This window comes from Podarcis pityusensis (assembly GCF_964106645.2).
Source record: "Podarcis pityusensis genome assembly, chromosome: 8".
NCBI lineage: Eukaryota > Metazoa > Chordata > Lepidosauria > Squamata > Lacertidae > Podarcis > Podarcis pityusensis.
In genome coordinates, this window is record NC_138033.1 from 24791085 (window position 1) to 24806242 (window position 15158).

At 41.9% G+C, this 15158-nt stretch overlaps 1 protein-coding gene across 3 annotated transcripts in view; it reads left to right on the plus strand.

Moving 5' to 3' along the window:
• The first annotated feature begins 1456 nt into the window (after positions 1–1456).
• PHACTR4 (phosphatase and actin regulator 4) overlaps positions 1457–15158 on the plus strand; it is an 88796-nt gene continuing 75094 nt past the window's right edge. For 2 of the 3 annotated variants that reach the window (XM_081015734.1, XM_081015735.1), the window contains exon 1: positions 1457–1710. In XM_081015734.1, coding sequence (XP_080871860.1) covers positions 1472–1710 — 239 coding nt within the window. In that variant the 5' untranslated portion in view covers positions 1457–1471. The remainder of the gene's footprint in view (positions 1711–15158) is intronic. The other variant, XM_081015737.1, reaches the window with a different exon arrangement.

Sequence of the window (15158 nt, forward strand, 5' to 3'; positions counted from 1 at the left end):
GAGGGGCCCATAAGCCCAAAATCTTATGCATACTTTCCTCAGATTAAGCTCCATGGAGCTTGCTTTTGAGCAAACATTCATAGGTTTATGCAATCCTCTTTTTTTTTCAGAGGGTACTCAAGGGTACGCAGTACCACCCCCCCTTTTGGTTAAAAAGTGTGGCAGTGACTGTAACAACTTCATGGTGAGTACCGGCACCTATTTTTCTAGAAAAAAAAGCACTGGGCTTCTGGTATTAGCCACTTTGATGCACAAGCCCAATGAGTCAAGTATCATTAAGGCACTAGTCATAAGTACTGCTTAGCTATCCTAGCTACCTTCTTTTTTTTTACAGAGAAAAAGAAATAATCACATGCTCTTCCTTAAAAAGAGGCGTCAATTTAAGAAAGAAAGAAAGAAAGAAAGAAAGAGAAAGAAAGAAGAGGAATCCTGTGGGCATTCCTGGTACCTGAGTCATACTTTTGCCGGAAGGGATGCCTAAGCATTTGAAGGAGAAAGTTCATCTGCAGATTTCCACCCACTCCCTCTGTAAGGTGAGGCAACTGTGGGTGGAACTTGGATGACCTGCAGCTACGGTAGTTCTTGGAGTGTATATACTTAAGGCTGGACTGAAACCTGAGTTATAAACTCTGTCTGCAGTAGCTTCAAAGTCAGGGAGGTGCCATTTGTATGTTTTCATTTATAAGTATGCAAATGTTTTTAATAACTAAGTTCCGGTTATTAGCAGCACAAGCTAAGTTATCCTTTGTGGTTAGTCAGATAATGATATTGTGGGAGGTATTTTAAAGATAAATGGGAAGGCAATTGTGTCAGTATTTCACCTCTATTAACATTTTTCCATGAAAAACAAACAGAACCCTTAGGATACCAGCTTAACTTTATTTTGTTAATCAACTAAAGCTGCAAATCCTATCTACTTGGGAGTAAGCTCCCTGAATGAATGGAGCATCTTTCTGAGCAGGCATGTACAGGATCGCACTGAAAACTGCAATACTAGCCTAACTGCAATACTACTGTTGTTATTATTAGGAATCATATCGGGCATCTGCAGCAAAAACTGCAAGGAGTCTGTGCCGCATTGGCGTACAGTGGCATAAACTTTCGTGAACGAGTTTACTAGTTTACCCCACGAAATCTCATACCCTTGCCAAGTTTTTAAGGCGCCACAAAGCCCTCGGCTGTTATAACTCATCATCATCATCCCAACTGCAAAATGTATTCTGCGCTATATATATGTAGATTGAACTTATTGAACTATATATATAACTTGAACTTATTTCCCTCCGGAGAAGCCCGTCCGTCTAGTGACAAGGCAGCATCCCCCGCCCCCCACTAAGCCTCCTTTCCGCACGAAACCAGACGACGAAGCACCCGGCTTCCTGGCCCGTCCTCCTTCCTGACCTCACCTGTCCGGCGTCCTTGATCCCCCGCGGGCGGGGGCGGGGCCTCGCCGTAAACTACAAGTCCCGTCATGCCGCGCGCCTCACCCCCCCTTCCCAGGAGCGGGGCTTCCGGCGGTGGCGACGGGGACCTTCAGCCCCTGAGGGACTCTCAGAAAGAGGAGGCGGAGGCGGCGGCGGCGGCGGCGGCGTTGGTGGCGCGAGGTGAGGTGAGTTGGAGTGAAGTGAGGGTAGGGGCCGGCCGCCCGGCCGTCCAGGCAGGAATTCGCCAGGTGAGGAGGTGCTGCTGGTTCCCCTCATCTGACTCCAGGTGAGTGAGTGAGGAAAGTGAACAAGTTTAGCCGACAGTTAATTCTCACCCCCGTTCTCAGTGAGAAGCGAGGGGGTCTCTCTCGCAGCCCCCCCCCCATACTCTTTTGTTTTGTTTTCGCTACTTTAGTTTTCTGTGAGGGGTGGGTGGGGCATTTGCTTTCTTTTATCCCTACAGCCAACTCCCCACCACATCCCGCTTTTCTAATTGGCCAACCTCCCTTTCAGACGCTGCAAGGGTCTTTGCTTCCTGCTCCTTCTTAATCCTTCCGAGCTGCTGCTTCTTTTTTTTTTTTAATGCATTCGCATCAACAGATCTGCTTTCCCCGTGTTGTTAACTGCTCATTTTCAATCGGTTGACATGATCTGTGTTGTGGCTGGTTTTGTAAAGAGGCTTCTGAAAGGCGGGCTGCAACTCTTTTAAACAAATGAATACATCTGCCCGTCCAAATTCACTGTCTTTTTCCTGAATTCTCTCAGCTCCCTCAGCCCTTATAGTATCTTGCACCCATCATTAAAAAAAATGGGGAGTTTCTCATTATTTCTATCTCTCGCTCTCTGCCTCTGGTATTAAACCACCTCTTCTAATATTAGATGGTAGTTGATCTGTCAGTGCCTTCCTGTCACTAGGTGACCTCCCTTTTGTGCCCCCTGCCCCCCAAATGCATTCTGAGTGACTTGCATGACCCCTCACTCATCGCTCGTCTTCCCTGCCCCCTCCCTGACTTTGACTGTTGTGTTTTATCAAGTATATTGGCTCTTTCTCCCCACTCATGCCAAAAGGGAATTCTCCTCTTGAGTTTTCAGTGTGTTACAAAAAACTAAATCAAGAGTGATGTCCTGTATTTACTTTTGGAAGTGTGTGTGTGTCTGTCTCAATATGTATCTGCCAGTACAAGATGAAAATATGTTGCTGTATATGTTGAATGCCTCAAAAGACTGACTTGAATGCCTCAAAAGACCAATTTGAAGGGTAGCTGGTTGATTTGTGGTTGTTTTGTAGCTCAGAAAGTGAGATTTGTCTTTGTATTCTCTTTTTACCCTAATGAACTGATCTGAGCATGTTTGTTAACTTGTAAACAAATTATGAAATTTATTGGGAAGAATAGATGTGGCTTGCTTGAACTTAAGCAGAGGAATCTGTGTGAGACAGACAGTAAACTTTTGGGATGCTGGTATCTTCCTCTGTTTTACACTAAGAAAAGGAAGCAACCCTAATCGTTTAATGTTTCTAGCTGCATTAAGCCTCAGGAGAGGAAGCATACTGTATTTATTTTTAAAAATTAAATACTTACATTTGCAAAAGTGGGAGTATTCAAACTATGTCTTAATCTGCCCCCCCCATAAAAAGTGAATGTTTTAGTCAATTCTTCCCTCATCCAGAGTTTCCCAACCTTTAGATGTACTGTGCTGCCCACCATCCCATTTGGACCTAATTAAATGGATGTTGGCCTATGATATGGAAATTGCTATCCTTTATGTTGCAGTGGAGGATCTGTGCTTCTAGGCATCTGTATCTAAGATTAGATTCTTAACATATTTTTACCTACTTAGGGAAGTGTCCTTGTTCTCAGAATACTGAATTGGGAGATGACTATTCTACATTTTTCAAAAAGGGGGTCAACTTATTTAGGCACTTCAATGTTGGTTTCCTGGGGTATCTTTTGTCTTTTTCATGTGGTGTGTCTTTAATCAAGTCTTTTTATTCACATGACTCATGTAAACATATTGTTGCTGTGGACTAAACATGCTATCTTTTTACTGTTTTCTTCCAATGGGATTATTAAACCCTTTTGAGTACCTTGGATTGTGTTGTGCCAACCTCAGGTTGGGCTTGACTGGGGTATGTCATACTTGTGCAGTGTGCAAAAGTTTGGGTTGTCGGTAAGAATGAAATAATTGTTTCAGGTCCCTTTTTCTGTATCTCAGTTATCACGTTCAAGAATGTTCTTCCCTAACCCCAAATATGGGAAGTAAGACAGAGGTGTGCAAATGCTTAATGTGTTAACTCTTACAGTCTTATGGAGCAGGAAGTAATGCTTTTCCACAAAATGGAGGGAATGCATGTTAAATAGGTCAAATCAGCACACAGCCAGCTACTGTTTTCTGAAAATGAAGACTGGAAAATAATGGTTGTGATTCTTCAGTTGTAAATTGAGATTTTTTAGTTTTAGCGAGTCATAGATAGTAAGAAGACAGAGCTTCCATTAGAAGATCTGAGTGGGAATATAAATTGCTGCTGAGGAGCTGATCTAGACTGTGATTGCATCTTTGTTTCTGTGCTTTCGGATTAGAAGTATGTGATTATGCAGACTTTCTACTTCATTCAACCACCAGTTAAATTATTCTCTAGTTTAATTTGATAATCTTGGGAAGCAAATCACTTCTACCGAGCAAAATAGGTCTGTATATTGGTCATGTGCGGCTGTTCTTGATGGTAGTCACTGAGATTGGTGATGTTGAGGTATTAATAAAATTAGGTGACAATTGCTGTTAACTTGATATATAAATTCTAGAGGGATATGTGTTATGTCTGTAGCCTCAAAAGCAATATGTTTTTAAAAAGAGATTTATTGTGGCATAAACTTGAGAAAATCCAACCTTAATAAAGGAAACATGAGGAGTTAACTAAAGCTAGTTTGTTATTGACACTGAAATGCATGCCAAACAGAAGGGATATGCTTTGCAAGGAGCTCAAAATTTATGAACTAGGAAGTGCAAAAGTAAGGGCTTTAATCAGTAAGTCACAGAGTTTCCCTTTTAAGTCTGCAGGAAGTAATGAATGCTTAGAAAATAAGTTAATGTCATGGTTAGAGCATTGGGCTAGGCTGGGTAGCATGGGTTCAATTCCCCCTATCCCAGCTGTGCATCTCAATCATAAGACCTTAGGTTAGTCACACTCTTTCAGCCTGACTTACCTCATAGGGTGGTTGTGAGAATGAAATTGGGATGGAGGAAGGAAAAGCGAATATGTGTCACCCTGAGCTCCATGAAAGAAAGGTGAGATAGAGATATATACATGCAAAAGAGATGTCCCAACTAAAGTTTGAAATCCTTTTAACTTCAGGGGGAGATATCTCAGCACATGCTTAATTTTCAGGGGAAGAGGCACTCCTGGTACCTTTGGACTTCAAAGTGTCCAACTGTGACTGGGTTGTGTCATCAAAGTTTTATAGCTCCATTATTGAATATGTCTCTTAGATCAATACCCCCTTTGTTAAATGTATATCTCTTTTGTTGCATTTATTTTAAAGCACATGAGAGGTAGAATGTTCTGAGACAATCAGAGCTTGCCTTTGAGTAAAGAACTTGCTTTTCCTAACGTTTATTTTTAGCTGTTAATTAGCAGTGCTCACTGAGTCCTTTGAGATAAGGGTTGTTTTTGGGTGTTGCTGTATGACAGTAGCGGTGCTGCTGTTATGAATGACTTAAGTGGTGAGCCTCATTTATTTATTTAATTTCAAGTGTTTGGCTTCCTCTATTCCCAAAGACTTAATGCGGTATTTAAAAAAAGCCACTGAAAGAACTTCCCTTCATTCTTGACCAGATGTTTGCTCAGATAATAACTCTGAACACTGCATTTGGAAAGCCAAAGGCTTTAACTTTTATAAAGTGTCTGGAGAAAGTGGGGTGGGTCAAAAGCCAGAGAGCAGCTTGCAAAATGGCAGGCAATGGCATGTGGAAGGAATTGCTAGGAAGCCACCCTTGGCTACTGGTAGCAGTCATTATGGGATGCAGGGAAGCAACTTACCAGTAATAGTTGTGTTTTGCTTCCTTCAACCTTTTCTCTGTTTTCCAGTTCTCGGTATCAAGATCATTGCCCACCACCCCACCCTGTAAAGTGCTTTCAAAACCTCTTAGTATTTTTTTCTCTCTAGAAGGGTGTCTGTAGGCACTGACAGTCTTGCATTTGAGCACTAGCCTGGGAGCCATAATTGAAAATGGACTTGGGTGCAGGTAAGTGAGCTATGTGTAGGCATATGAGAGACTGAAAACTTTGTCCCTCCTCTGTGTTCAGCATAGAAACTAATCAAGCTGCCAGAGGAAGAAAGTCCCTGCTTTGGTTTCCAGTACAGATATGCAGCAGGTTTCTACAAGAGGGACAAGAGCTGCACATTACTCCTCTGCTAACACACAGCAGGCTAGTAAAAAGTTTTGGAGGCTAGCGACTTTTGTGGGCATATTTACAAGGTTGCTAAAGGCTTTGGTACAGTCAGTAGGGATGCTTGTGGAATTCAGTTTCTGTGAATTCTAACAGAAACTTAACTGGCCTGATCCACACCTCCTGGACACATGTGTTGATCCGATCATATATGATAACGATTGCAGTTAGAATGTTTACTATGATCTGATCCACACGTTTGTCCAGAAGGTGTGGGTCAGGCCAGTTAAGTTTCTATTAGTAACCAATGCTACCTGAGAACTTCAGTGACAGTGTTGAATCCAAGAGCACCCACAAACTATGGACCTGTCCCTTTCAGGGGTCTGCAACCCAATCCAGGACAGGCCACTTCCTCACCTCCTGGACTTAAGAATTTAGGGCACTTAACACCTCTTTCTTTTCAGGGCTCAGCTTCATTGCCCCATCTCAGTCCTTCAACATCTCCAGGCACTGGTCTAGCACCTGAATTGCTTTTTCTGATTCAGAATGAACAGAGAGATATCAATGGGCATCATCTGCATATGGGTGTTGCCTCACTTCAAATCTCCTAATGACCGATCCCCAGCAGTTTCATATGGATATTAAATAGCACAGGGGACCCCCACAGGATACCACAGGAGAACTTCCATGATGCTGAGCAGTAGCCTTCCATAACTACTTTCTGGAAACAACTCTAGAGGTAGGAGTGGGACCACTGAAGTACAGCCCCCCCAATCCGCACTTCCCCCAAGAAGGATACTGTGGTCGGCGATATCAGAAGCCACCAATAGATGAAGGAGAAAAAGCAGAGCTGCACTTCCTCTTATTTCGCTCTTAACAAATGTCACCCAACAGGCAACCAAGATGGTTTCAGTGCTATGCTGGGCCTGAAGCCAGACTGGAATGGATCTATGTAATCAGTTTCTTCCAAGCATTAGGAATAGTGATGCAAAATCCATCTTTTAAATAAGTGTGGTGGGTGGGGTAGTCACTGAATAGTTAAGCTACATATGGGTAGTTAACTGCTTGTTTCTGATGCAGTTTCTGGGGTTGTTATTTTTTAATGAAAAGTGGCCCAGCGCTCTAATTTAGTGAGGAAGCTCTGACAGTTAAATTCCATTACAGTGGTGCCCCGCAAGACGAATGCCTCGCAAGACGAAAAACCTGCTAGACGAAAGGGTTTTCCGTTTTTCGATGCGCTTCGCAAGACAAATTTCCCTATGGGCATGCTTCGCAAGACGAAACGTCTTGCGATTTCTTGCGATTTTTTTCGCTCCCCCCCTTTTCTAAGCCGCTAAACCGCTAATAGCGCTAATCCGCTAAGCCGCTAATAGGGTTGCTTCGCAAGACGAAAAAACCGCTAGACGAAGAGACTCGCGGAACGGATTATTTTCGTCTTGCGAGGCACCACTGTAAAAGTTTCTTTCTGAATAACAGCTTTTGATGCTATAAACCTTGTGTATGCTTCCAGCAGAGTATCTATAAATTCTGTCTCTGGATCATATCTCATTTGCTTACTGCTTGGTAACTAGCCTTGCCCTAGTAAAACAATGTTTCACAGTTTAGGTTGTTTCCTGTAGTAACTGTAGAACATTTATACACCCTTGAGATTTGTTACCATAGGGTAAATAGTTGAGGGTCACAATGTTTAATCAAAGTGATTATTGTAAAAAAATACTCTGATCTCAAGTGTGTGTATGTATGTTGATCAGCTGATTTATAGTTTCCCTCCATTAAATGTAGATTAGAGCTGTTAAAGAGAAGACAACTTCCCCTGCCCCTCTCAAGGTCATAAAGAACACCCCCCTCCCATATTTTAGAAATGTCTGACTTGAAATCAAGTGTTGTGCTTTGTTGTAAACAAAAATCTGCGCTTTCCCCCTTATCCTATCACAGATTCAAAAATGAAAGAAAACTCATGGCTATGGACTTTACTTTAGCCTGGCATGCCTATCTACGGTAACTGATCTCTGCCCAGAGACCTTGCTAAATCCTTATTGACATACTAATCTTTGTTTGAATTGTCTTCATTTCCTAATAACTGTCACCAAAGCTCTTTCATACAATGCTTTGGGGAGTGGGCGGGAGGAAACCATGCTCTCCCAAAATATTCTTCTGGTGGCGTGAGCCAGACTGCATCTGTGAACATATGAAGGAGCCTTGTATAGGAGGCATTGTATGATACCAGTTGTCTAGCAAGGCAGAATGGGACACAATGGAGGAGAGGGTACTATTAGGTGCAACCCTGTCCACCAGAGCAATAACACTCAGCCCATTTCCGGCCCTTATTATCCCTGTCTGTGACTTTCACTTCTCTAAAAGTGTGGCTATCTCCTGATCTCAAAGGCAAAGAAAAAAGAGGGGTCAGAAGGGGAGAAAAGTCATGTGCTAGAAATGAAATTTATTCCAGGGATGACTCTTTTCTTGAGGGTACGGTTTTAATATCAGTTCTCGCCAAATGCACAGGACACTATAGTAACTTCATTGACTCTGCTCATTTTCAGTGATGCCTTTTATATCTTTTAATTCCCTCTTATGATGTCTGTATCATGTTGCACCTCTCTCCCTTCTCTTCTTTCCCCAGAAAACTCTTAGAGGAGACACTTTTACTCAATCCACAACCCTTACCCTCACTTGTAAACATCTGATACTTCAAAAAGAAAAGTGAATGCAGAGTAGCTTTCACCAGGCTTGGTGTTGGCATGATGCCTCCTTGGGCAGTTCCTGGAGCTGCAGTGCCAAAACCTGCCTTAAACTCCTACATTTGGTGGCTAGGAGCAGCATTATAATTTCCAGTACTGCCTCTGACATATCACTTTGGGTCACTGTGGTCAATTAAAATAGTGGCTCAAAGTTGCCTGATTCTCATGGCTGTACCGTGCCAATGGATCCTTGGCACAGTACAGTTGTTCCTAGCTTGCACTAGTGCAGTACTTGGTAAAGTAACAGGCCTTTACAGACTCCCATTGGTTTTAGGCAGATGGGAGGCTGTTGCGCTGCTTCTGATATTTAATGTGGGGAAGGCAGGAAAGATCTGAAAACGCACGTTTGCAAATGATGTTATTCTGTTGTTTTTGTGCCAGTGGTATGTGGATTATGAAATGCAATTTGCAATTGCTTAATTAAGACTGGGCATGCTGTCTAGCCGCCAAAGAATTGATGCTTTTGAATTATGGTGCTGGAGGAGATTCTTGAGAGTCCCATGGACTGCAAGAAGATCAAACCTATCCATTCTGAAGGAAATCAGCCCTGAGTGCTCACTGGAAGGACAGATCCTGAAGCTGATTTTCCAATACTTTGGCCACCTCGTGAGAAGAGAAGCCTCCCTGGAAAAGACCCTGAAGTTGGGAAAGATTGAGGGCAAAAGGTGAAGGGGACAGCAGAGGATGGTTGGAAAGTGTTCTCGAAGCTACCGGCATGACTTTGACCAAACTTTGGGAGGCAGTGGAAGACAGGAGTGCCTGGCGTGCTCTGGTCCATGGGGTCACGAAGAGTTGGACACAACTAAACGACTAAACAACAACAACAACATGCTGTCTAGCACAATAATAATAATAATAATATGATGTTATTTCTACCCTGCCCATCTGGCTGGGTTTCCCTAGCCATTATTAGTTAATTGAGCATGTCTTCCTGAAAGTCAGGAAGCAATGCAGGGTATCCAGGGATGGAGGTCAGCTATGGAGAGCCTAGTACTCTGGGTGATTAGTTTCCAACCATAAACCATTATAGGCAGAGGGGTTTGTGTAGGCAAGATCAAATCAAATTACAAAGCTATATGCGAAAAAACTGGAATAGTGTCTGTTTCGTAGTAGAGCAGGGCCTATTTGGAGTTTTACCAGCAAAACTGAAAGAAAGCTGTGGAGAGAAGGATAACCATGCCATTCACTAGTCAGTGGAAAGAATCCACTGAACTGGCTGCAGCCCCCCCCCTTTCTTTTTGCTAAACTCAGCCCATTCTGGACTATGTCAGTCCTTGTGCTAGCTTTCAACCTTAATTACATCCTGGGTGAGGCTCATGCAGGTACGGCATAGCTGCAGACTGCAGGGCCTTGAGACTACATGTGATTCAAGGGAAGCAGCAACAAGTTCTGCCACATGTGAATCTTCTTAGAGGAAGCCATATGTGTTTATGAAAGGCAGTTCCCATCATAAATAGGGTACATTTGGACCCAGGAAAGAAAACACATTCAGAGGATGAGCCTGACACTTGCTTTAGGTACCATTCCAGCTGATTTTATAAATTATTTGAGTTTATTTGTTGTTTTCTACCAAGATGTCTCAAAGCTTCTTACAACAATAAAATTCATGCAGTAGTAGCTTGCATAAATATTTGAAATCAGTAACAACAGAGAGTGTCTTTCTTCAGGAATGAAAATACATTCAAAGAGTGAACTGTTCTTTTCCTTTTTTCCTCTCTGGCTTGGAAATTAACGCCTGCAACTAGTAGGGACAAAGTGTAAAAGGTAAAGGTACCCCTGACTGTTAGGTCCAGTCGTGGACAACTCTGGGGTTGCGCACTCATCTCGCTTTCCTGGCTGAGGGAGCCGGCATTTGTCCACAGACAGTTTTTCTGGGTCATGTGGCCAGCATGACTAAGCCGCTTCTGGCGAACCAGAGCAGTGCACAGAAACACCATTTACCTTCCTGCCAAAGCGGTACCTATTTATCTACTTGCACTTTGTCATGCTTTCGAACTGCTAGGTGGGCAGAAGCTGGGACCGAACAACAGGAGCTCACCCCGTCACGGGGATTTGAACTGCCAATCTTCTGATCGGTAAGCCCTAGGCTCTGTGGTTTAGACCACAGCGTCACCCGTGTGTATTTTATAACAAATGCATTATGCTGTGGGTCCATGCTGCGGCTCCTGATCCATATACCTGCCGTGTAAAACAGGATATTCCAGATGTCAGGAAAATTAACCCACAATGTGACCCTTAAGATGGATGCATTCCCTTTTGCTTTAGTTGTGTGCTGAAATCCCCTAGCTGACTAAAATTGTAATCAGAGCCAGGAGGAAGTCAGAAAGCATCTACTGCTCAAGCGTAGGAGTGTCAATGTGTGACCTGCTTTGCATTTTAGATGTGATGTCTGTATGTTTGTGGGTCTTCTTAACCGGATGATGATGGCTTTAAGTTAATCAGCTGGCTTTAGCTGAGCAACTTGTACCTGCCTGTGCATTTATGTTCTTTTTAAGTAGAGGGAGGCAGCTGTTCATTGTGGTGGTTGGAGATATAAAAATGGAAACAAAGCATGGAGAAGCATCTGCTACGGCCGTATTGACTACTTAATACAATAAAAATTCCAGTGTGTGTGAAATACTGTGTGCCTTTTGAGTTCCTTGCATCTCATTTTTATTGAGATGTAGACCAAATTATAGTGTTTAGATGCAATTTCCTCTCTGCCCCATCCTGCTCTCATCTATTATGAGCTGGCTATTGTGCCTGAGGCCAATTAATTGTAGAAGTGCATTTTAAATAAATGCCAAATGAAGCTGATGCATTGTGAGATCAGCAGAGCATTCGATAAATCACATTAAGTTTCCTGTGGGGAATAACTAGTGCCCAGTATATCTAATGCTTGCCTTAGTCCGCATTGGAAATTTGTCATGGAAACAGGCTGCAGCTAAGCCTCCCTGACCATTGGTCATGCTGCCTCGGGATGTTGCATGTTGCAGTCCAGCAACATCTGAAAGGGACACAGGTTCCCCTACCTTGATCTGAATGATATAAATACCACAAAGCCTTTTTTGATAAATGTGGTTCTATTAGGATGCAGAAGGGCTAGGATTTGCCCTTTATGTTTTAGCATCGTGCTTTGAAAAATAAAACTTAATTTGTGTTTTAAAAAAAAACATTTTCACCCTTTCTTTGTAAAAATAAATAAACTAATAATACTAATTCCCTTAAGTAGGCAGGTAGGATGGCTTGAAAGCTTTGGAGATGCTTACATTTCCAGTTAGCACATAAGTTAGATTATCTCCTCTCTGTGAAGGATTTATTCTGATTTGGCAGCATTAGTGATGGAGAAATAAAAACCATTTTTGAAATCCACTTTGCTGCATTTGAGCCTCCAGGCTGCAAACCTGTGGTGATACTTCCCTGTCTGCCTGACTGGAAGCATTCTGTGTGATGGTTGTTCTAAAGGTGGTTTCACTCTTAGGCGCAAACTGGTTGTTTGGAGGAGGGAGGTGACAACTGGACAGACAATGCATGTTGAATACACAGAAGCATTATGTGGGAAAGAAGCTTTCAAGGGTGGTCTATAACCATTTATTGGAGCCTTAACAAAACCTAAAAACAATTCTGTTCCTTTAAATGCAGTGTGTGCATTGAAAATATGACAGCAGTAACACCAGAGGAACAGAAATGAAGAAGACAAAAGGAAACTCCTGGTTTTCAACTTCCATGCTATGTCTGTAGTATCAGTATATCCCTCCCTCCCTCTTTAAGGTTGAACGTAAAGCACTATACCTTTCAGGATTACTTCAATGTAAGATAACAACCAACAGTAGTTGACATGTGCCAGTTGATTGCAGGTGCAGAACTACATGTATATTCAAAACTAATTTATCTTAATTGAATATATGCAAAGTAGCTGATAAGCTCAGGATATGTTTCCTATGAGAAATCTGATCATCACCTTATTTTTGTTCAGGACCATATTGTACTATAGAAAGAACTCTGGTAATGTGATAAAATGAATTTCTAGTCCTTGATATGTTACATTTTATAATCCTTCCTTCCTTCCTACATGGAACTCAGCACCATACATAGGGTCCCCAAACATTCTTCCATCTAGGCATCAACCCCCTAAGCTTCAACAAGGTTGTTGCATCATATGCCTTTGAAAAATGTTTTGGCTCCAAATCATTCTCCTGTAATTGTGCACATGGCATCAGCCAACCCGTTTCAAGGGGATTATAATACCATTTGAGGGTGTTTGCTTAATTTAGGTGTGTAAATGTTCAGAGTGTAATTCAGAGTGTAAATGTTCATCTAATCTAGCATCCTATGCCCTACACTCGAGATAGGAAACCCATCAATAGGGTATGAAGGCAGGAGCTTATCCCTCAATCTTGCTCTTCAGGGGCTGATATTTAGTGGCACAATTTGAACCTGCAACAAAATGTGAAGTTTTCCTGTCCAAGTTTTCAGAAACTCCGTTTTACCTGCCCTCCAAACAGTCAATCAGCACTGTCTGGCCACTGATCATGCTCCATCCTCTCACCCCTTAGCAGTTTTTCTAAATATTGTTTAAATACTTCTTAAAACATTGGGGCACCTCCAGGTTTTCTGATGGTAACTGACTTGTACTATTTTGGCTAAATATAAGCAGTGGCACACCTAACCTAGACACTGGAAATAGAGGGGAATGATGTTGCCTCTGAGTATCAGATGCATTTGTTTATTTAATAGGGAAAGCGGGAAGAAACTGTTTGAGCAATATTGAAGTAACTGCTTTTTCATGACAGAGCATTGGTGCCAACGGTGAGGGGAGTTTCCTTGGCACTGGCTGCTCTTTAGCTGCTGCCCAATCAGGTGCACCTCAGTTCCAGGTAGCTGACTCATTTCATGGTGCTACACAACCGCCTGTTGTTTCCGTAGCAGCTGAAAATTTACCAAGAGGGTGGGGTCCATAGTTCACTGCAACCTGGTTTGAAGAGTGTACATATGGTTTTATACTTAATTCTGGTAAGGAATTTTCTGCTAAAGACATACCTGAACTCACCATCACTACTGCAACACGATGTGGATATTTTAACCATATTGGTGACTTTCAGATGTTTTTGTTTCCTTTTTCCTGACTGCTAGCAATTCTTTCAAGCTAATGGCTCTGGGAGTTTCCCTAGGAAATGCAGGTGTGTATAATGTTTCATAGCAAAGCAAGTTCTGCTTTTATAGTACGAATAATCAGTAAAAGTCAGTAGAATGATGAAACACTTTCATTTGTTCTCAAAGAACTTTGCCAAGGAAGTATCAACTTGCTCAAATTCTTTTGGTCCATTTCACTTGTGTGAGAGGGCACAGGATGTACCATATTTTTTGCACCATAACACTCACTTTTTTCCTCCTAGAAAGTAAGGGGAAATGTCTGTGCGTGTTATGGAGCGAATGCCTGCGGGTGGCGGGGGGGATCTGCTGCAGTCGTGAGCAGAGGATCCATGGTTCCCCTTCCTTCCCTCCTCCGTGGTTACAAAGCATGGATCCACATGGATCCTCAGGATTTTTGCATTGGGCTACTCCAAACTCACTGTCAGATCACATGTCTGTGGCCACAGCATGAACCACAAAAATATTTCGTTTAGAATATTTTTTTTCTTGTTTTCCTCCTCTAAAAACTACGTGCGTGTTATGGTCTGGTGCGTGTTATAGAGCGAAAAATACTGTAATTTTTTATTAGAGGCACCTGGATTCAAACAGCTATTTTGAGGTTGGTATACAATGCCTTTTAGGTTAAGAAAAACTTTACAAAGCTGTCCACCTAAAAACTAATATATATATATATATATATATATATATATATATATATAATTATTTTTTTTTTTTTTAAATGATATTTATTAAGATTTTCAAAAATACAGAAAGTAAAGATTAAAGTACATTCAAAGCCTTATTTTCATACATCCACTTTCCGGGACTCCCCCCTTCCCCCACCCCTACCATATTCCCCTTTCATATTGTTGGCTCCACAAGCTCTCAGTTCTAATTGAAACTTAATTTGTTTAGACCATTATTCGAATTTAAAATTTATACACTCCTCATCAATACCCTTAATAAAAGACAAAAGTTCTCTCCCCAGGGCCCACCCCATTTTCATTCCACAATTTCCCTTTTTTTAATGATAAGGACACCCCACACAATAGAAATATAAGAAATAAGAAATAAAAAGTATAATAGGTGAAAAAGAGCCAATTCAGAAAAAAAAGTTGACAAGCCTTTGGATTTTAGTTCTCCCCCCCCGTCCCCGGTTTAATTTCCCCCTGACCACCAAACCATGTTATCTGCCTGGAATTCTTAAAGTCCATAAATCACCTATTTCCCCCAACTCCTTGCTGGCTTTTTCTTTTTATAGTTATTTTTTAAGACATTTAACTTCAAATCTTTAATAAAACTCCCCCCATTGTTCTTTCCAAGTTGTAGTCCAATTTCCTCTTGTTCCGCTGCTGAAACGTTCTAATTCAGAAGTTTAGTAACTCTGCAGGGATTATTGTTATTCAGGAACAAAAACTTGCGTTCAGTCCCTTCCTTTCTTCAATAGAAAATTCTATTGTCTCCTTTAGCTGAACACCCTGTAGACAAAATATT